Here is a 22,622-nt window from a genome sequence, read left to right as displayed (position 1 = left end):
GCTGGATTATCACAAAGCCTATTCACTGGTCTCCCTGCTCTGCCCTTGGTCTCTCTCTATTCTCCACAAGAGCCAGTGATCTTATGAAAATAGAAGTCAGATGTCAATCCTCTGGCTCAGAACCCTCCCATCCCACTCCGAATGGAAAGCACAATTCTTATGATGGCCTCCAAGGGCTGCCACAACAGGCTTTCTGCTCCCTCTCTGACCTCATTTGCTACTGTTCTCCTCTCACTCCACTCCAGCTTCCTCTGCTCCTTGCTAGAATATGCCAAGCCTTTGCACTAGCTAATAATCCCTCTGCCAGGGATGCTTCTCCTCAACAGCCTTTGACCTGACTCATTGCCTCATCTCTTTCTAGTCTTTACTCAAAAGACACCTTCCAAGGGGCCGGCCCAGTGGCACAGCGGTTAAGTTCACACGTTTCACTTCCTCGGCCCGGGGTTCACCGGTTCGGATCCTGGGTATGGACCTATGCACCACTTGTCAAGCCATGCTGTGGCCAGCATCCCACATATAAAGGAGAGGAAGATGGGCACAGATGTTAGCTCAGGGCCAGCCTTCCTCAGCAAAAAGAGGAGGATTGGTGGCAGATGTTAGCTCAGGGCTAATCTTCCTCAAAAAAAAAAAAAAAGAGGACACCTTCCAAGTGAGACTTTCCTTACCTACTCCATTTAAAATTGCAATATTCCCTCCCACACTTACCACTGTCTGACATCCTATACATTTTACTTTGTCTATTTATATATGATTCCCTGCCCTCATCCCACTAAGGAATTATTCCAAGTTGTGTTTGTTTTTACTGTTTTGCTCATTGCTGTAGCCTCAGTGCATAGAAGAAAGCTTGGCACATAGTAGACAATCAATGAATATTTGTTGAATGAAAGTCAAGCGATTTAATCAAAGACAGAAGTGACTAAGGAGAAACTTCAGAGGTTTAAATGTATACTGAACAGGTTAGAGTTAGGTAAGTGCCGTAAATTAGTGTGGGATTATTGATAAATCATGCAGATCAAGACACTTTCATCACTAAGAAAGAAGAGAGGAGAAAGAATTGGTGAAGAGGTAGAAAAAAGAGATGGAAAAAGAGAATAAATCTTAACATCTAAAGAGGAGAAACAGTTAGGAGTCATAACCCAACCCCTAAAAAGAGAGCCAAAAGAATAGATGAGAACACTCCTGCCCCAGGCTGAGAGCCAGGGACCAGGGAGTCCTTCATGGGGAGGGGCCCTCCTCTTGATCACGGGTACAAAGACTTTAAAACAGTTCATTTAGCTATAATTTTAAAAGAATGATTCCAAACAGAGGTACCTGTTGCTGAAGCTGGAGTGTCTCCCTTTTGTTTTTGGAGTTGTGAGGCAGGCTGTTTAGATTCTTTCATTACTTCTGACACACTAGAAATTTTTAGTGGAGCAGACTGAATCTTGGAAATAAAAAACATTTCACATTTCAGATATAATACCGTTTTTAAAAAGACGTTGTATACAGTAACTTGTATTATTTCAACTGTATTATTTCCAGGCTTTTATTTTTTTTTTAAGATTGGCATCTGAGCTAACATCTGTCACCAATCTTTTTTCTTTCCTCTTCTTCTCCCCAAAGCCCCCCAGTACATAGTTGTATACTCTAGTTGTGGGTCCTTCTGGTTGTGCTATGTGGGACGCTGCCTCAGTGTGGCCTGACGAGCGGTGCCATGTTGGCGTCCAGAATCCGAACCAGTGAAAGCCCAGGCGGCCAAAGTGGAGTGCACAAACTCAACAATTCAGCCACGGAGCCAGCCCCATTGCAGGCTTTTAATATAAAGTTATCAACACCTCACAACATAATGTATTGCATTAACCATAGTAAGAGAAGCCATCATATTAGAAAAATGCAATCCAAAAATTTCATTCCAAACGACTAGCCCATATTTTAATTGTTAAAAGATTTCTATTAGGGTAACTAATAAAGTACATGATGTTGATCTTCCCCCTAAACGGCATTCCTTTTACATACACAACATTGAGAAGGCTATTTCCAGTTGCTTTCTAAATCAAATTATGGTGTCTTCTGTATATCATTCAGTTAGAAATAAATTATTTTTAAAGGCTCTGAGTAAACATGAAAATTCATTTTTTGTTTCTTTAATCTCCAGGATTCATGCAACTGCACACTAAGACATATGATCCAGTTGTGAGTAACACCTGCTTTTCTCTTTCTCAACCACTACATGCCTTAAGTTTAAGGCACGGTTCATTAAGAGGACTGCCAGATGATGGGCCAGAGAAAATTACTGAGGAACAGAAATATTTTCATTTACCACCCATGCTGCCCCATTTTTGGCCAGAACTTGACAGTTGAACCCAAATATCCCTAAGATGACTACTCAAACATAATAGAAATGACTCTGAACTTCGTCACTACCACAACTAGAAATACATTTTCTTATTACAACTTTAATATTTTTTTAAATCATGAAATACATGCTCACTACAACAAGCCAAATAATAAAGATAGATCAATGGTTTTAATTTGCCTCTTTATTGCTCCTTTCCCTTCTAGCACTCTCAGGTAGCCACTGCTAACATCTTGAAATCTAGCCTTCTACCCGCAAGCATAAGCTCAGGTATATACATATACAGTGTTTCATTTCTTTTTTTTTTTTTTTTTACTTTTTTTTGAGGAAGATTAGCTCTGATCTAACATCCACTGCCAATCTTTTTTTTTTTTTTTCTTGCTGAGGAAGACTGGTCCTGAGCTAACATTTATGCCCATCTCCCTCTATTTTATACTTGGGACGCCTGCCACAGCATGGCTTGACAAGCAGTACATAGGTCTGCACCCCAGATCTGAACTGGTGAACCCCGGGCCACCAAAGTGGAGGGCGCGAACTTAACCACTGTGCCACCAGGCCGGCCCCAGTTTTTCATTTCTTTAAACAAACTAAAATAGGTAATTTTATATAACACAAATTACCATGTAACTTGCTTTTCTTCATTTAACAATGTATCATGGACATTCTCTTTCAGGTCAAGAAATTCTTTTTAGTTGCATAATATCCTAATTTAATTGCATACCCTAACGTAGTTGCAAATCCCATAATTTGGTCAATTACTCCCCTATTTATTGACATTCAAGTTGTTTCTTGTTTTTTGTTAAACATCCTTGTCCATATAACTGATGTCTGTAGGATAGTTTGCCAGAACAGGAATTGCTGTGTCAAAGGGGTTGTGTATTTTTAACAGATGTTAACAGATGACTTTCAGAGAAGGTTCTAACAACTGACACTCTCACAATAAATGTGTCTGTGTGTTTGTGTATAAATATGACCTATATCCAGTCTCAGTTGTTCTATTCCTCTACTTTCTATTACTGTGTCAAAACCTTATTGTTTTATTAAAAGTAGGATTATAACAAAGTCAGTAACTGGAAAAGCATGTGTCCTCTGACCCCTTCCCACCCCAACACTTTTTCAAAATGTTCTTGGCTAGTCTTGTACATTATTTATTCTTCCATATGAACTTTAACATCATCTTGTCTGGTTCTTTACCTCTTTGAAAAAGCCATTAGAATTCTAATTAGACATCTGTGAGTATGTGTCTGAGACTCCAAAGCGATAAAAATTCAACTCTACATATTAATATCAGTTCAATTTAAAGAAAAATATTATTTCTCTCAAATACATAAATATTTAAGAGAAATCTGAGAGAAATGCATATATTTGAGAGAAATAACATTTTTATGATATTAAGTCCCATCTAGGAACATAACATTTGCCTCTAATCATGCAGGTCTTATTCCATGTCCATCAAAAAGATTTTGGGTTTATCTTCTCTCAATATTTACTGTCTATGCATAAATAACCATGCTGGCACTAAAATGGTCACCGTGAAATAAAATGCATAGTTACTAAAAGCAACAAGTTGGTAACAAAGCACAACAGCAGAGAATGCTGAATAAGTGGTACAAATTAAAAAATAAAAACACTAACTGCTATTGTAATTCAGAGGTGAGAAAATTCACTTTGGTCTGTGTAGTGAAGGATGCAGGCCTTGAAGAGAAAATGAGTAGGCAAAAGAGAAGAGATCGTTCTGAGTAGAAGATCACCATGGGAAAAGCTGTGCAAAAGGGGTGGATCTTTGTTTTAGTTCTCTGCTTTCATCAAGGCCGTTGGAATAGTACCTGGGACAAAATAATCACTTGATCAACATTTGTTGAATAAATGAATGAAGTGGAAAGCACAATGCATATTTGTAAGGGAAACTGGCACAAAACTAAGGACTTATGTGCAGGATCACTCAGAGATAAGGCTGGAGAGGTAAATAAGAGCCAGACTACCAAGGGTATTGAAAGTCAACCTAACAACCAGCAGACCACAGACTACAGGAATAAAGGAACCAAGAGCCAGCTCCTAGGCTAACATTTAAGCACTCCTGGCTTCACTTTCCTTAATCAGAACAAGAGACAATCTCTAAAGTCTCTCTAGTACATTCCATGGTCTTGTCTTTTAAATAACAGAAAATGTATAAAAGTTCCTGATAAGTGATATGAAAATATTATGAAAATGTGACAGTACTTATTTCAGAAGATTCTCTGATATTGATATGAGGATGGCCCCAATTACATTAGGAGGAGAAATCTGGTGGATGGGCACTGGGAGGAAGATGGGAGAGGCTGTGCCGGGTCGGTGGGGGAGGAACGGGTCTAGTTTGGAAGCTAATTTGGATATAAAGTGATAAAGGTCAGAAATGAGATAAGGATGGTGGTAATGCAAGAAAAAGAATAAACATTAGAGATTAAACAGCATATGATAGCTGATAAAATATGCGCAACTATGAAGATGAACCCAAGAATTCTAACTTAACTACCTGACAGCATGGCACGATCTTTAATACAAAAAAACAAATCAGAAGAATGTAAATTTTGAGATGGCGCAGTATGGACATGTCAAGTTATCCAAGTGGAAATGTTCAGCAGGGTAGATGAAGTGGAGTGAGAAAAGGCCAAAGTTATTAAGAGAGGTAAAAAAAATCATCTACAAAGAATGACACTTGAAGTCATCTCAAGTGAGAAAAGAATACTACTCTGAACTGTTCAGCCTGACTCCATGCTGCTAGAATTGCTTCCAGCTGTTTCTCCCGGGTCATGGAGCTTAAAATAGACTCAGGATTTTAGAATGAATGCATAGGATTCTGCTCCTTGACTAGTGACGCTGCACCATTCTCTCTCAGCCAGCCTAGACATTTTAAAGTTCATAAGGAAGAATAAATGATGTCGAAGACCAAGAACATTCTGAAAAAGCATGACTGGGGTCGAAGCAGGAGGAATCAGAGGACACTTGCTTTTCCAAATATTAACTTTGTTACAGGATTGGTCTCTAGACTGTGCTAGATACTGGAGAAGAGAAGTCCACCTAGTTTCTAAGAATAAACCAAATCAGCCATATCCAGCCTCATAGTATAAAGAAATACCCAATACCAAATCAGCAAAAATGCATGCTCTTTTTTGTAAATTTTTTTTTCAAGCAGCAGTTTGAAAGAAGAAAGATGTTTTAAAAAATTTGTAAGCCTAATGCGGGAAAAAAAAAGGATGAAACTCTGAAATATGCACAAAGTTCCAGGAATACTGGAAGATATTCCCATCAAGAAACCAGTATGTACCAGAAAATTCTGTGACTCTGTTTTGTGGTCTAAAAGGATCCGTTACTAACTCTTAAAATTTGGGTTCTGGGGGGGCTGGCCCCGTGGCCAAGTGGTTAAGTTCACACGCTCTGCTTCAGCAGGCAGGGTTTTGCCAGTTTGGATCCTGGGCGCGGACATGGCGCCACTCATCAGGTCATGCTGAGGTGGCATCCCACATGCCACAACTAGAAGGACCCACAACTAAAATATACAACTATGTACTGGGGGGCTTTGGGGAGAAAAACAAAACAAAACAAAAAATTGGGGTTCTGGGTCACAACCATTCTATGCTTATGTCCTTAGTGTTTTAAGTCAGAGCTTGATAGCTGTAACATGTAGGCTGGCACAGACCCCCTCAGTCCACAGGGCAGCCAGGGTTACCTCTGCCTAAGCTGCCTCTTCCATTTACCCTGGTGTCATGGCAATTAGTTTCTACATGGTGTGTACGAAATGAGAGCACTTACGGAATTCCAAAGGGACAAAAATCCAACTCTACACATTAATATTAGTTCAATTTAAAGAAAAATGACAAACACATATCTGACAAGTTCTACTGAATTATACATAGAAGATATTGTCAAGATGAAAACAACTTGCTTTTCAAAGTATTCCACAGGATACACTGAAATACAGTTTAAAACTCTTACCGGCTTCTTTGGCAATGGAACGCTATCAGGCGGGGAACCAAGAACCATCTCAAAGAGTCTGTCTGAGTAAGGTATGGTTTTCTCTACACTTTCCCGGAAATGGGAATCCCATTTGGCATACAGGATAGTGCCACCAATACCTCCACCAACAAACAAAAGGCCAGCTCCAGCAATTTTGCCAGGAGACAACCTAAGTGAAAGAAATAGGAAACACATTTTTATTCCTTGGTTCTCCTCAACCTACTCCCCTAGATCAACGTAGGGTCTCAAAGGCCTCTAACCTCTACTTCTCTACCGCCGATTCTGATCGCAGCAGCCAAGTTTATCACCATAGCTGCACATCACCCTTCCCTGATTTAACATGTCTGCAATAAAAAATAACTACATTTATTTATAGATAACTAATTTTTTTTTAAATACAGTAATATCTAGGACAGGAGGAATAAAGCAATCTACCCTTTAACACTTAAAACTCAACAAGTTTACAATCACGAGATTTCCTTTGAACCCAAAAAACAAATATCACTAATTTTCAAAGCTCCTCTCCCTTAATTAAACATTTCTGCAAATAATACAAATCAAATCCCTTACAAACATAAGATGATACAAATATCAAATAGAACTAGCAAATACTTTTTAAGTTACAATGTGCTAAGTTCTGGATATAAATCCATTTCCCATAGAATGGAAGATCACACATGAGGGGATCTAGCTTGGATGCTATCCAATTACAGAAGAACCAAAGGAGCATCATAACCAATTTTCACCTATGAATAAATAATACTCCAAAGATATTTTAGCAAAGCTCCAGTGTTTGTGCCCCTTAACAAAAAGAGTTTAAGCAGCTATTCCCATATTCAAGAAAAAGAAACACACACACACAGACACCCCTTAGCATACAGTTAAAAGCCTGTGTACGGGGAGACGTACTACATACCCAGAACTGCCTGAAGTAGAGTATCTGCGGCATGGTCGCAACGGACGGAGGACAAACTTCCCGCAGAGACAGCTCTAGAGAGGAAGGAGAAAACATCACAACCAACACAGTTAAAGGAATCTGGGAAGCTTTGAGGGCTGGGAACTCAAAAGGAATACTTTTATTACAAATGTGTTCATTAAACAAAAATTTATTTTACTTTCAGAAATCAATTTATCATGAAACATATTTATAGAGCTTTAAAAAACAGTGACGCTTCCTGCAATCCAAGGCTCATAGAAAATTACTATTTTTAAGATTTCAAAAAAAGGATTATCAAACTATGAAGTGTTTTGCAGGCTAATTATTTCTTGGATACAATCAGGATTTGCCATATGCTTTCTTAATTGCCAAGAAAAAATAAAACAATAGTATAAAATACCTATTTTTGCTTTGCAAACTTAATTTAGACATCCGAAAAGTCACCTACAGAGTCTGGCAAACAACACTGCATTATAGGATACATACGAATCCACTCAGGGAAAAGATCCAACCTCAGCTTAGTTTATCCAGAAAATTAAGTTTACCATCTCTAAGATAAATACATAGCTGGTCAATTCCTAGAGGCGTTCATCTAAATCTAAAAATTCATTCTTAGTTTAGCCTAAAAGCTAATAGTTTTAAGAAAAACAATTTAACTAATGTTGTAAATGCTCAAAGAAATATTTATCTCCATATAACTAATCTATCTTTACACAAAAGCAAATGATCAGGGCAATGCTTTGTGATTTGTTTTAATCAAAATAAAGCACATAAAATCAAACATTTCTTAACAAAATGTGAATTCCTTAAATAAAACAAATAAATGCACAACTAAATACTATTTGGGGAAGGTTTTTATAAACTTAAAGTCATTCATAGCTATCAATCTGAAATTTCAAACTTATTGCATCCATAAATAAAACCTTTCTTCATACCAAGTAGAAAATCAAATGACAAGTCAAGGGGAAAAAAGTGCTTTCTCTAGGTTCCCTGATGAAACTGCATCTAAACAATACCAGAAAAACACAAAACTATCTTAAGTTCTAAGAAAATATATCACATGATCAGACAGCACATGAAATTTCTCTAGAATTACACTTGCAATTTACACTGTATTCAACAAAGCCTAGAGGTAAATATCAAATTAATGCGTTAATACATTTGGGGTAAAAAAAAACAACAACAAACTAGATGTTTTACAACATGTAAAGCAGCTATAACTGGTATTGAAAAAGTATTTCAATTATTACCTAAAGTATAGAACTCTCAACATTTTTGAACTACATTTAACAGAAAAGGGTGCTTTCCTACTATTCTGTAAAGAAAGTAGTAGGAAATTTTAAACAGAATTGGATCAACTTTCATATGTCAACAACTCCATTTTGCTGACTTAGGGAGAAAATATTAGGAAACCAATGAAGATGTGTTTTATTTAAGATTGTATTTTTTACCTCCACAGATATAAGGAGGTATTCAGGTCAAAAGTTAAGGCACTGTTAACAGCGGATAATTAGCTATTTGGATTATCAAGCAGCAGATACAATAATGGATATTTGACTCTGGGTAGTACATCATTTTGGGTCCATTCTTACAAGTACTCTTAAAAGTAAAATTTGCAATGTTGATAAATATTACCAAATTAGCCAATTATCCTCTAGTAATAGGAGACAATATGTTTTCCCACAGCCTCTCCAACATACTTTCAGTGAAGTTTTAATCACAATTTCTTTCATTATGACGGTGCATCTTTTAATATATTTAGGATCTATTTTTATTTCCTTTTCTATGAACTATCAGAGGGTATCCTTTAACCAATTTTAAATAAGATTAATCTTTTTCATACTCTTTTCTTTAAGTGCTCTTTATATATGAAGAGAAATTAGCCATGTGTGCTAATTGCAAGTGTTTTTATCCAGTTTGTGATCTGCTTTCTATCTTTGCTTATGGTAGCTTATGCAATGCAGAAAATTAGTTCTACATAGTCAAAATTGTCAGTCTTTGCTTTTATGGCTTCTCAGTTTCCTTATATTCTTAGAAAGCCACCCTCCAATTCTAAGATAATTCTTCCATGGTTTCTTCTCTTCTCAGTTTCATTTTTTTACATTTAAATCTTTGAATCCAGTGTAAAGTGTAAAGTAAGTATTCAACTTTATTTCTTTCCAAACGTCTATTCAGTTGTCCCTATATCACAGACCAAATAATTCATTTTTTCCAGTGACCAGAAATGCCACCTTTAAAATATACTCAATTCTGGGGGCCAGCCTGGTGGCACAGCAGTTAAGTTTGCACATTCCGCTTCGGCGTCCTGAGGTTTAGCAGTTCGGATCCCGGGTGCAGACATGGCACCGCTTGGCATGCCATGCTGTGGCAGGTGTCCCACACATAAAGTAGAGGAAGATGGGCACAGATGTTAGCTCAGGGCCAGGCTTCCTCAGCAAAAAGAGGAGGATTAGCGGCAGATGGTAGCTCAGGGCTAATCTTCCTCAAAAAAATAAATAAAATAAAATAAAATGTACTCAATTCCTTAATGCATTTAGATTTCCTATTTTGTTCCACTGTTCCACCTATTCACATACTGATACCACAATGTTTCAATGTCCTACTGCACCTTAGAACTAGGTTTCAATCGAGTAGAGAGAGTCCTCTTCTAGTACTACTCTTCTTCAGAATTTTTCTAGATGTTCTTGCCATTTTCTTTTGAAAGCTGAGCTTTCAATTAAATAATAATTGCAAAATGCCCCAACTGTAAAAGGCACCCTAAGTTAAGAGGGGATAAAATGTGAAAAGTTTTCTCTTTTATGACCAAAAACGGTAGCAATAAAAAGTTTTGTATTCTATATGGAAAAAAAAAGTAGAAATGATGACTGTATCCTGACACAAATTAATATGGTTTCTATCTGAAACAGCAGCTCTTGATTTTAAAAAATTTCAGTAGGGGCTGGCCCCGTGGCCGAGTGGTTAAGTTCGCGCGCTCCGCTGCAAGTGGCCCAGTGTCTCGTTGGTTCAAATCCTGGGCGCAGACATGGCACTGCTCATCAAACCACGTTGAGGCGGCGTCCCACATGACACAGTTAGAAGGACCCACAACGAAGAATATACAACTATGTACTGGGGGGCTTTGGGGAGAAGAAGGAAAATAAAATAAAATAAAATCTTTAAAAAATGTAAGTATACTACTCATTAGCCTACTCTCATATTCTATTGTTGCATTTACTATTCTCAACAGAACTTTAAAAGTCAGGAAATTTAAGTTTTTTATGCTTTTATCACCCAAGTATGAATCCCTAGACACCATAGTTTAGTCTCGCCTATTTAAAAGAAAAAAAAAATTGATGGCTTCTATGTATCTTTTAATCTATAGGTTTTTTTATCTAATAATTAATCTGTTGAAGAATCTGGGTTGTTTGACCTGTAGAATTTTCCAGACTGGATTTTGTTCAAGGTACAATTTAACATGTTCCTGTCCTCTGTATTTCCTGCAAACTGCAGTTAGAACCAGATACTTGCTCAGATTCAAGTTTATTCTCTTTGGCAAGACTTTAGGTGGTGGTGTGTTCTTTCATCAGGAGGCACACAGTGTCTGGTTGCCTTTCTTTTTGTGATGTTATCAATTGTGTTGATGTACAATGTCTAGATCCATTAATTTATTGGAAGCTGCAAAAAGTGGTCTCTAATTCTACTGTTTTTCATTTATTATTTGACATATTTTACAAAGAGATGCTTCCCTTCCTCCACAGTTTGGTTACCCAATAACATAGTTCCTATAGGAAAAGCAGGATAATTGGTTGATTCTTTTCATCCTTTTACATAGTTATCCTCTGAAGATGACCAACTATGGGCTTTTTAAATTTTCATTTCTTAATTGTGGCAGATTTTATTTTCCAAAAATTGTTACATTTCCCATCCCACGTGTTTTAGAACCTTGCCACCTTCCCCAGAACCTTGCAACCTCATGAGACCTCAAGAACCTCCTAACAGAGCCCAGAAACCTTAGAATTGAGAGATACTTATTTATATATATGCAATATATATAATTTTGTCTGTATATTTTATCTATATAATATTAAATATCTAAATAATATGTAAACATTTTAAAATAACAAATAACATTTAATATTATTTATTCTTATTTATACAATTATTTATTATTGTAAAATAATAAATAATGATGCTGTTAGTTAATACCACTAAGTTTGGGGTGATGTGTTACACAGCTGTAACCAAACGGATGCTTGCACCTGGAAATGGGATACTGCTGCAAAACATAAAGCACATGGTAATGACTTTGGGACTGCGAGGTGGGGGTGAAAGTTGGAAGGGCCTTGAGGAGACTGTTAGCAGAAGCCTGATGGTCTTCACGGAGGCTGTTGGTGACAGCTTGAAAAAATGTTTTTGGACACTGGAGGAAAAAGGGATATTTGCTATGTAGTGGCAGAAGTTTATCAAATTGTCACCTGTGGTGAAACATGGAAAACAGAAAATTAGTTATAGCTATAGCTACAGTTATATCTAAGGAACTGACAGATTTAGCTAAAGAGGGTTCCAAGTATAATGTTCAAAAGTGCCAACTGGTTTCTTCTAGCCGAGTTTAATAAGGATAGAGTTAAGTTTCTAAAAAACCAACCAACCAACCAAAAAAACTGCTTAGCTTTCAAGCAACATATAAAGGAAATATAAAGGGGCCAGGACTTAGTGGGTTCAAAAATAAGACTGTTTCTCATTGGTAGCCTCTCTGGTTAGCAAAGATCCTTTAAAACCTCAGAAAGATCTAAGGAGGTGCTCCTTACAGAACATCTTTACACAGAGAAAAGAGCAGAAGAGTATCTGGTAAGGATCCAAAAGATCCAGTAAGGATCTTAAGAGTATGCTTCTCACAGTCTTTTTGTTAAACAACAGGGCTACTGAGACTCTTAAGGGTTTTAACCCACAGCCACCTCACAGGGAGCTCAAAACGGAGAAGGGCTTAGCTCTTTTTTTTTTAATAATTTGTTACGTTTTATTTATTCTCAATATTGTGTTGAGAGCCAGAGTATTAATGCAAGGGGCTTGTAGGTTGTGTCCAAACACAGGGGGCGTCTACTGTCTCTTTTATCCTTGTTAGGTCCTTCAGGATATCACCTAGGGTTTTCCCAAACACACTTTATGATCTAAGTTCAAACGTCCTTCTATCTCTTATGAAGGTTGACAGACATATAGTTTACAGGAAATCAGCACTACTCAGATTAAAATCCCTCTGAAAAATATTCTAAGTTGACTTCTCAAGAGAGCTTAATAGTACCCCTAGAAGCAGGCTTCGTCAAGATGATTTTCTTCTCATATAAAGACATTAAGTACTAAAAGATAAAGTTCCCAATGTTCATACCCCCTGAAATCATCTGAAACTCCCGCTCAGCACACAATATACTGAGGCAGTGTAAATCCTATCTCATAGTATTTTTCATTGAGCATTAGTTGGTCCGGAGCCTCTAAGTTTTTTGGAAAAGGTACCTTGGTAGATTCATGTTACTAGAGGCTCTTCCATGATTATCTCATTAATGAGAGCTAGGCCCTCATTTGATTGGTTAATCCTATCCTCATTTCTATTCAGCTGCCCAAGAAGGGCTTATCTTGATAAGATTTGTGGGTGTGGCTTTTGTCTAATGGAGAAAACCCCAATAACCCAAAGGAAACCCACAAAGTTGTTAAGAGAACTGTATTGATGAAAAATTTGCCAGTTTGGATTTAAAGAGAAAAAGGGTACAAAATTAATAGAGGCTTTTGGACTTGAACTTCTACAGACAGGAAGCAGCCTGAGAAAATGACTCAGCTGTAAACAGGCTACATTTTCTTGAAAAGGAAGGATAACTGAAAGGGTGAAGCCTGGAGCCCAGAGGGTAGAACCAAGACTTATGGAGAATCATTCCCAAGCAGTAGGACTAAGTCCTAACTAAGCAATTAGCAACACATGCCTGTGTGGATTTTACATTTGTTATACAAGACTGTCTCTGTCTTGTTTTCTGACCTTTTGAATGCAAGTGTCCAGGGTACCTGTCATACTATATTGTATGTTGGACTTATGGGGAACAGATAACTTGTCTCAGGTCTTTAGATTGAAAGGAAAAGTGCTTAAGGAGCTGCACCCTAGAGACCACATCAAAGATGTCTTACCTGCATAGGGATCTGATATAGATGAGAAGATCGTGGTCCTTTAGTCTAAGACTGATACTGTGATGGGATGAGGTTTTGGAGGGTTTTGAGGAATGTTGTAAATGTATTTGCATGTGGGAGGGATATGAGGCTAGAGGGCAGACTGTATTATCCAAAATCAACTACAAAAGTATTTCCTTAACACATGCTCTTCCAGAATCTTGCCACTCCTCCAAAGTGAGTCCTATGTACTCTTCCTTGAACACGGGCAGGCCTTTGTTACTAATTTAATAGAGGGCAGTCAAAGTGATGCTCTGTGACTGGGACATAAAGGGGATACAGCTTCTGCCTGACTCTGTCTCTAGTCACACTTGCTCTTGGAACCCAGCTGCCAAACTGTGAGGAAGCCCAGACACATAAAGATGCCACATGTAGGGGTTCCAGCCAAGGTCTAAGTTGCAGCCTCATGAAGGACGCTGAGCAAAAAAATGCCCAGCTGAGCCTAGGCAACCCCTAGAACTAAGTGAAGAGATAAATAAACACTTTACCCCAAGCTCAAGGTGGCTTATGTAGTTACAGCAAACTAAAATAGTATCTTTATGAATTCATGGATTTAAACACTTTTGATGGATTTCAACCACCTCCAATTATTATCCTTTTGAAAACTCAAATTGTTCTATCATTGGACAATGGATGACAGTTTACTAAATAATATATTATTTTATATATTTTTTTTTTCTTTGAGGACGATTAGCCCTGAGCTAACATCTGCCGCCAATCCTCATCTTTTTGCTGAGGAAGATGGGCCCTCAGCTAACATCTGTACCCATCTTCCTCTGTTTTACATGTGGGATGCCTGCCATAGCATGGCCTGATAAGCGGTGCGGAGGTCCATACCCGGGATCTGAACCAGCGAACCCCAGGCTACCAGAGCAAAGCGTGCAAACTTAACCGCTATGCCACCAGGCTGGCCCCCTAAAATTTTTTTTTAACTCTAGCTCTGTCTCTCCTTCAGGATATCTGCAAATACCTGGTGACAAGTGGCTCTTTTTCGGTGTGTGGTAAAATTCACTTATAAAATTCACCATTTTAAAGTGTACAGTTCAGTGGCATTTAGTACTTCCACAATCCTGTACAACAACCATCACCACTATCTAGTTCTAGAACATTTTTTCATCACTCCAAAAGGAAATTCCTGTATCAACTAAGTAGTCTCTTCATTTTTCCCTCTTCCCAGCACCTAGCAAGCACTATCTACTTTCTGGCTTTACAAATTTGCATATTCTGGATATTTCATATGAATGGAATCATACAGTATGTGGCCTTGTGCCTGGCTTCTTTCACTTGGCATGTTTTCAACGTTCACCCATGTTGTAATACGTATCGTGTATGTAGCACGTACTTCATTTCTTTTTACGGCTGAATGAAATATTTCATCATAGGTATATAACAGATTTTGTTTATCCAGACACCAGCTGGACATTTGGGTTGTCTCCATCTTTTGGCTATTATGAATAGTGCTATGAACATTCATCTACAAGTTTTTGTTTGAACATCTGTTTTCAATTCTTTTGGGTGCAACTGCAGGGTCATATCGTAATTCTATGTTTAACTCTGCACCATTTACATTCCAACCAGCAATGTATGACAGCTCCAGTTTCTCCACATGCTCACCAACATTTGTTATTTTCTGTTTTTATTATAGCCATCCTAGTGGGTATGAAGTGGCCATTTCATTGTGGTTTTGATTTGCACTTCCCTGATGTCAAAAGATGTTAAGCGGGGCTGGCCCCGTGGCCAAGTGGTTAAGTTTGCATGCTCCGCTGCAGGTGGCCCAGTGTTTCATTGGTTCGAATCCTGGGCGCAGACATGGCACTGCTCATCAAACCACACTGAGGTAGCATCCCACATGCCACAACTAGAAGGACCCACAACGAAGAATATACAACTATGTACTGGGGGGCTTTGGGAAGAAAAAGGAAAAAAATAAAATCTTAAATAAATAAATAAAAGATGTTAAGCATCTTTTCATGTGCTTGTTGGCCATTTATGTATCTTCTTTAGATGAATGTCTATTCAGGTCTTTTATCCATTTTTTATTTAGGTTGTCTTTTTGTTTTTCTCCTTAGATTGGCCCTGAGCTAACATCTGTTGCCAATCTTCTTCTATTTTTTTTTAATCCCCAAAGCCCCAGCACATAGTTGTATATCCTAGTTGTAGGTCATTCTAGTTCCTCTATGTGGGATGCCACCACACCATGGCTTGATAAGCGATGCGTAGGTCTGTGCCCAGGATGCGAACTGGCGAACCCTGGGTGGCCGAAGTAGAGCACACGAACTTAACCACTCGGCCATGGGGACGGCCTCCTGGGTTGTCTTTTTGTTGTTCAATTGTAGGAGTTCTTTACATATTCTGGCTACAAGATCCTCATCAGGTCTATGATTTAAAAACAGTTTCTCCCATTCTTTTCACTCTCTTGAGTGTCCTTTGATGCACAAAAATTTTTAATTTTGATGAAATCCAATTTATCTTTTGTTTCTTTTGGTGTCATATCTAAGTAACGATCGCCAAATATAAGCTCTCCCTCCAGAGTTCATGTTTTTAAGCACCAAGCTAAACTACCTCTTTATTTATATAAACTAAATATCCTACTTTAACACAGAAAATATTGGATACTTCTTATTTCTGGAATTCCTTTTCAATAATAACCTATGATGTAGAAAAGATACCACTGTTTCAAAACAATTTGCTTTGACATATAACCTTGTAATAAATGTTATAAGGTTAGCATTGCTGCTTCTAACCTATAGAAAAGATGATTTTAAAAAACAAACAAAAAAAGCGAGATAAAACATACAATTCCCATGTAATGTTCTTGCACAGACCACCTATTCCCTACCTCCACCAAACTAAAGTGAACATATAAAAAGAAACCACAGTCCAGCACCACAACCTGGAAACAAACTGTAACACAAATCCCCTCATATGAACCCTGTCTGGAGGTTCCCAGTTTCCTCTCTAGACTTTGCTGGTTGCTATAATTAACTTTTTTTTTAGATTTTACTTTTTCCTCTTTCTCTCCAAAGCCCCCCGGTACATAGTTGTATATTTTTAGCTATGGGTCCTTCTAGTTGTGGCATGTGGGATGCCGCCTCAACATGGCCTGATGAGCGGTGCCATGTCTGTGCCCAGGATCTGAACCGGCAAAACCCTGGGCCACAGAAGCGGAGCACGTGAACTTAACCACTCGCCCATGGGGCTGGCCCCTATAATTCAAATTTTGGTTTTGAGATTTTTGTCATAAAGATTCCTCCCACACAAAAGACAGCCAGAAGTTAATGGCCAGTTCTACATCTGCAATACAGATTAATATGCAACAACTTAACTTCTTCTACAGTTAGCTTAAAATATTTCATAGCAGTCATGCATTAAGATTGAAAATATATCACATCAAAAATTTCAGTAAGTTTGGTACTGAAGCAGTATTCTTTCTCAGTATAAATATGTTTTATATCTAGGAGAAAAAGTGCTCCTCAGCAATGACAAGGAAATGGCAGTTATTAATCAGTATGGCAAAAGCAGGAAGTTGATACGTCTTTAGTTTTCCCTGTATACATGTCTGAATATGCATTACTTATATATTATCACTCATGTCTTCTAAGCTATGATATAAAATGTATTTCAAAATGGTTTGAAAGCCACTGATCTAGAGAAATGAAAATGAGGAATAAAAAAGGATTCTAGTATGGGTAAGAGTAAACAGCAGGCTGCATGATATACTAAACAACTTCCTACCATGTATGTTTGAATGCCTAGCTCTACTATCGAGTAACAGAGTGTTTTAAACCCTAATGGTAAGAAAGAATTCTAGAAGATGATAGCTAAAAATGTCCACACACAACTTCAATCCTAAACTAGCCCTGCTGTCAAACTTGGTCTTAGGTATATAAGCTGGCTTAGTCGACCTGAAAGAACAAGGATGTTTCTTTCTCTTCTTTTAAGTTATAAGCAGATAAGATCACTCCATATGCAGATGACCACTCCCAAATCTGTAGTTTGGAAGAGGGCTAGGCGAGGCTGAAAGCCCAGGTCCTCCAAACCCAATGCCCACCTCAAGAAAGGTTGGGCGTAGTGATGTAGTACTGAGACTGAGAAGACAGATAGTGTTAGGTCTCGGAAGTAAACTGAGGAAGAGTCAGAGCTTTGAAGCACAGCTCTGAGAAAGAAAAAAACACAAAAGAGAACAATTCATTTCTGCTGAATAGCCACATGTAAGCAATTTAAGAATAAGTCCAGACATAAAGAATAAAGTACATGCCAACTGTGATAGTTAATTTTATATGTCAACTTGGAGGGTGTTTTTGGATTAGATCAACATTTAAATCAGTGAACTATAAGTAATGCAGACTGCCTTCCACAATGTGGCTGGGCCTCATCCAATCAGTTGAAGGCCTGAACAGAACAAAAAAAACAGCCTCTCCAGGTAAGACGGAATTCTCCAGCAGGCTACCTTTGGACTAACTGAACCACCAGCAATCCTGGGTCTCCAGGTTGCCAGCCTTCAGACTGAAATAATTGCACCACAGGCTCTCCTGGGTCTCTGCACATCAAGCCTGCCAGTCTACAATGCAGATATTGGACTTGCATTAAGGTTGCACAACTGCATGAGCCAATTCCTTATACTAATTCTATCTATATACATATCCTATTGGCTCTGTTTCTCTGGAGAACCCTAATATACCCTCAGAGATTCTAAAACCTATGGGGATTTAAGGGAGGTCATATCCACTGATGGAGATTAACAAAAATTCACAGAACACATTTCTCCTTTTATTCAAACATGTCACAAATATTTACTGAGCATCTATCAGGAGCCAGGGACTACTGTCAATACTGGAAATACAGCAGTAAAAAATATGGACACAGTCCCTTCGTGGAGCTTACATTTTAATATGGGAACATACAATAAACACACGTTATGTCGGGTCTCATAAGAGCTACAAAGTAAAAGAATGTAGGGTAAGCGTAAGTTCAGAGTGATGCAAGGAAAGAGAGGGGTCAGAGGTCTAGTTTAGATAGGTAAGGCCTCTCTGCAGGAAGGTAATATTTGAGAAAATATCTGAATGAAAGAAGTGAGCAAAGATGGGTGGGAAGACTTGAGGGCAAAAGAAACAGCAAATAAAAAGGTAACGAGGATATGCTAGATACCAGAAGAACAGAACGAGGCATGTAGGAAAAACGTGACACATGCAAAGAGCCGGAGCACAAGGGCCTGGTGGGTGTGGTAAAGAGTTTAAATTTTATTGTGAATGTGATGGGATGTCACTGAAGGGCAGGACACGATCTAAACACTTTTTAAAAGCCTTTGTTAACTAGCAGGTAAAGAACTGACTTTAGGAGGGCAACAGTAAAACTGGGAGGACATTTAAGAAGATGGTCTGATGGAGTAGAAAGGATTTTGACAAGTGGGATATTCCGGAAAAAGTTGACAAAAATCAAACAAAAATTCAGAAATTTTAGTACAAAGTTCAAAAGAGCAGGCTAGAGAGTCATCTGCTTAGGGATTAAAGTTCTGAGAATTGATGTAATCCCAAGTACGACAGTATAGCAAAAGATGGGACAAGAATGAGATATTACTACACATCTTTTAGAATGGCCAAAATCCTGAACACTGACAACACCAAATGCTAAGTGAGGATGTGGAGCAACAGGAACTCTCATTCACGGCTGCTGGGGATGCAAAATGGTACAGCACTTTCAAAGACAGCTCGGCAGTTTCTTACAAAACTAGACATACTCTTACCATGTGATGCAGCAACTGTGTTCCTTGCTTATTTACCCACAGAAGTTGAAAACTTAGATCCATACAAACACCTACACAGAGATGTTTATTTCATCTTTATTCTTAACTGGCAAAACTTGGAAGCAACCAAAACGTCTTTCAGTAGATGAATGAATAAACTGTGATGCATCCAGACAATGGAATATTATTCAGTGCTAAAAAGAAATGAGTTATGAAGCCATGAAAAGACATGGAAGAACCTTAAATGCACATTACTAAGTGAAAGCCAATCTGAAAAGCCTACATACTATATGATTCCATCTATATGACATTCTGGGAAAAGCAAAACTATGGAGACAGGAAGAAGACCAACGGTTGCCAAGGGGCAGGGTGGGTGAGTGATGAAGAGGTGGAGCTCAGAGGATTTTTAGGACAGTGAAAATATTCTGCACGATACCATGATGGATACATGTCATCATACATTTGCAATACCATGATGGATACATGTCATCATACATTTGCCCAAACCCACAGAATGTACAGCACCAAAAGTGAACCCTGGGGTAGGCCCAAGTGGCATAGTGGTTAAGTTTACATGCTCTGCACCCAGGGTTCACAGGTTCAGATCCTCGGCATGGACCTATGCACCACTCATCAAGCCACAATGAGACGGCACAGGACACACAAAATAGAGGACGACTGGCATAGATGTTAGCTCAGCGACAATCTTCCTCAAGCAAAAAGAGGAGGATTGGCAACAGTTGTTAGCTCAGGGCCGATCTTCCTCACCCAAATAATTAATTAATTAATTTAATTAAGTAAAGTAAAATAAAAGAATTAAGTGAACCCTAATGTAAACTATAAACTTTCAGTGATTATGATACATCAATGTAGGTTCATCAATTGTAACAAATGTACCACTCTGGTGGGGGATGCTGATAATGAGGGAGGCTATGCATATGTAGGGGTACAGGGTATACGGGAAACCTCTGTACCTTCCCCTCCATTTTGCTATGAACCTAAAACTGCTCTAAAAAATAAAGAGGGGACAGATCAGTGACAACCATAATGTAACCTGAGGTCAGAGTAAGGAAGAGTGTGCCACGAAAGGAGGGCTCCAAACACAAACTTCAACAGCTCTGCCCTGAAAGGCAGCTCTGCTGCCTCCATCCTTCTAGCCCCACTTGGGCACTACAGTAGGTAGGTCAGATTCTAAGATGGCCCCATGATCTCCATCCCTGATGTTAGCCCTTTGTTAGGGTTGTACAGCAAAAGGGATTTTGCAGATGTATTTCAGATTACTAATCAGTTGACTTTGAATTAATCAAAAGGAAGGTTATCCAGGTGGGCCCGGCCTAATCATGTAAGCCCTTTAAATCGGAGTCTAGAGATCAGAAACAGGGAAGTTAAGAAAGATTTTGAGGGGCCAACTTGATGGTGTAGTGGTTGGGTTTGCACATTCCACTTCGGGAGCCTGGGGTTTGTGGGTTCAGATCCCGGGGACAGACTTCACATCACTCATCAAGCCGTGCTGTGGCAGCATCCCACATACAAAATAGAGGAAAACTGTCATGCATGTTAGCTCAGGGGCAATATTCCTCACCAAAACGAAGAAAAAAGATTTTTCAATCAGAGAAACAAGCTCCTGGTAGCCAGCAAGAATGCAAACATCCCTGTTATGAACTGCCTTCGGGGACCTTGTGGCAAGGAACATCAGGGAGCCTCTAGGAGAGGCAAAGAGAGAGCTAGCAAGAAAACACGGACTTCAGTCCTACAGCTGCAAGGGACTGAATTCTGCCAACAAACTGCATGCGCTTGGAAGAGAACCCTGAGCTCCAAATGAGAACTACAGCACAGCCAACACCTTGACTGCAGCCTGTGCGACACTGAGCAGAGAACCCCAATCATTTGTGCCCAGAAACTGTAAATGGGCATTGTTTTAAGCTACTAAATTTGTGGAATTTGTTACAAAGCAAGAGAAAACTAACACAGACCCCACTTTTCCCATGGAAAAGGCTGTTTCTCTTACCCTGGCAACAAATGGAGAGAGAAAATTTGGAGGAAAAAAAAAAGGAAGTCTGACTTTTATGATTTCTAACTCAGTGCGTCTAGAGATTTTGTCCAATTATTGCATGAGTCACTGTTCCTGTTTTACAATACGATACTTTGCCAAAATATCAACTTTCTTTAAATTGTGAGCATGGAGATAGGTTTACTTTATTTTTAATTTTGGAAAGTTACTTTGATAATTATGCGAAAATAAATGTAACCGCGTGTTCAGGTTCCTTGAACGTCTGCCACAGTCGTCTCGGCAGCTGGAGACACAGATCCCCAAGCTGATCTCAGAAATAAGAACAAGGTCATGACTTTTAACTTTGCTCAAGTACCAGGAGTTTGAGCTCCATAAGCTACGATCTTTCATTTTTGCGTAGAGTAAGAACAGCTCAAGAGCTGTTCTCCGCTACGACAAGAACGGCAGTCCCTCCGAGATAATTACAACCTTGACCCCGAAACCGCGGACTCTAGCAGTCCAGGCACCTCCTTATTAAGATACAACAAGCCAAGGCCATGCACGTCCTGCTGGGAACTGTAGTTCTCCCTCCTCGACCTTCAACCAGTGGCTGCGCTAAACCTATCACGCGCCCAACCGGCGACCCGGGCGCCAGCAGCCAGGATTGGGCCTTGACTGGGGCAGCGCGGGGCTGATTGGATGCAACGTCCCCGAAGCCGTCCTACGCCCGCCTCCCCGCCGCCTTCCCTCCGCACCCCATCCCGCTTCTGCAATAACCCTCAAGTCATCCCTGTTGGGCGAACTCCCGAATTAACTGCCTCACAGGCCCGCCTGCTTCTCTCGCAATGAGGGCGGCCCTGAGACACGCCCCTGTCCCGGGGCCTAGGCAGAGCCAAAGCCGCCCTCATTTTCCGCCGGCTGCCCGAGGTCCGCTCCACCATGCGCTCTCTCCCGGCACCCCGCGCTCACCTGGGCGGCGGCGCTCACGCCGGATAACTGACAGGCCCGCAGCATCTCGGCTCGGTGGACGGCGCTACTGGCGTACGCGGGAGCAACCGCGGCGCGCGAGGAGGGGAGGGAGTGCGTTGCGTGCGTGCCCTGCGTCCGTGCCGCCTCTCCGCGCCGGGCGTACCGGAAGGGCAGCCGTCGCCGCTGCGCACGCGCAGCCTCTTCCCTCCCTATTCCACCGCCAACCCCCCCGGCCCAGGCCCCTCAGAGAGGCTGGGCCCTCCACTAGCCTAAAGGCCGACTTCTCCTTCCGGGTCGCGCTCGGGGTTCCTCTCTGGAGCCCGAAGCCGGGGTTGCTAGGTGAACAGGAGGGGCGGGAGGCTGTCTGATATTCCGGCTTTGATCCCCGCGGAAAATGGGCAGGTGTGACTCTTCGGAGAATTCACGCAAGAAGGCTTTTCAGCCGTCTCTGTCAGCCAGATAGTTCATA

At 39.8% G+C, this 22,622-nt stretch overlaps 1 protein-coding gene across 21 annotated transcripts in view; it reads right to left on the bottom strand.

The window, feature by feature from the left end:
• Window positions 1–22,446, bottom strand: part of IMMT (inner membrane mitochondrial protein) — a 50,656-nt gene extending 28,210 nt beyond the window's left edge. For 12 of the 21 annotated variants that reach the window (XM_070572169.1, XM_070572170.1, XM_070572175.1 and 9 more), the window contains exons 1-4: window positions 22,154–22,342; window positions 7,245–7,318; window positions 6,308–6,497; window positions 1,312–1,423 (exon numbers count right to left, since the gene is read on the bottom strand). In XM_070572169.1, the coding sequence (XP_070428270.1) occupies window positions 1,312–1,423; window positions 6,308–6,497; window positions 7,245–7,318; window positions 22,154–22,198 (421 nt within the window). In that variant the 5' untranslated portion in view covers window positions 22,199–22,342. Of the gene's footprint in view, window positions 1–1,311; window positions 1,424–6,307; window positions 6,498–7,244; window positions 7,319–22,153 lie in introns of those variants that run through there. The other 9 variants (XM_070572180.1, XM_070572182.1, XR_011525921.1 and 6 more) reach the window with 8 other exon arrangements.
• Window positions 22,447–22,622: the final 176 nt, after the last annotated feature.

This window comes from Equus przewalskii, chromosome 14 (assembly GCF_037783145.1).
Source record: "Equus przewalskii isolate Varuska chromosome 14, EquPr2, whole genome shotgun sequence".
Taxonomy (NCBI): Eukaryota; Metazoa; Chordata; class Mammalia; order Perissodactyla; family Equidae; genus Equus; species Equus przewalskii.
Note: the sequence above shows the minus strand (reverse complement) of the source record. Positions and strands in the feature narration are given on the sequence as shown.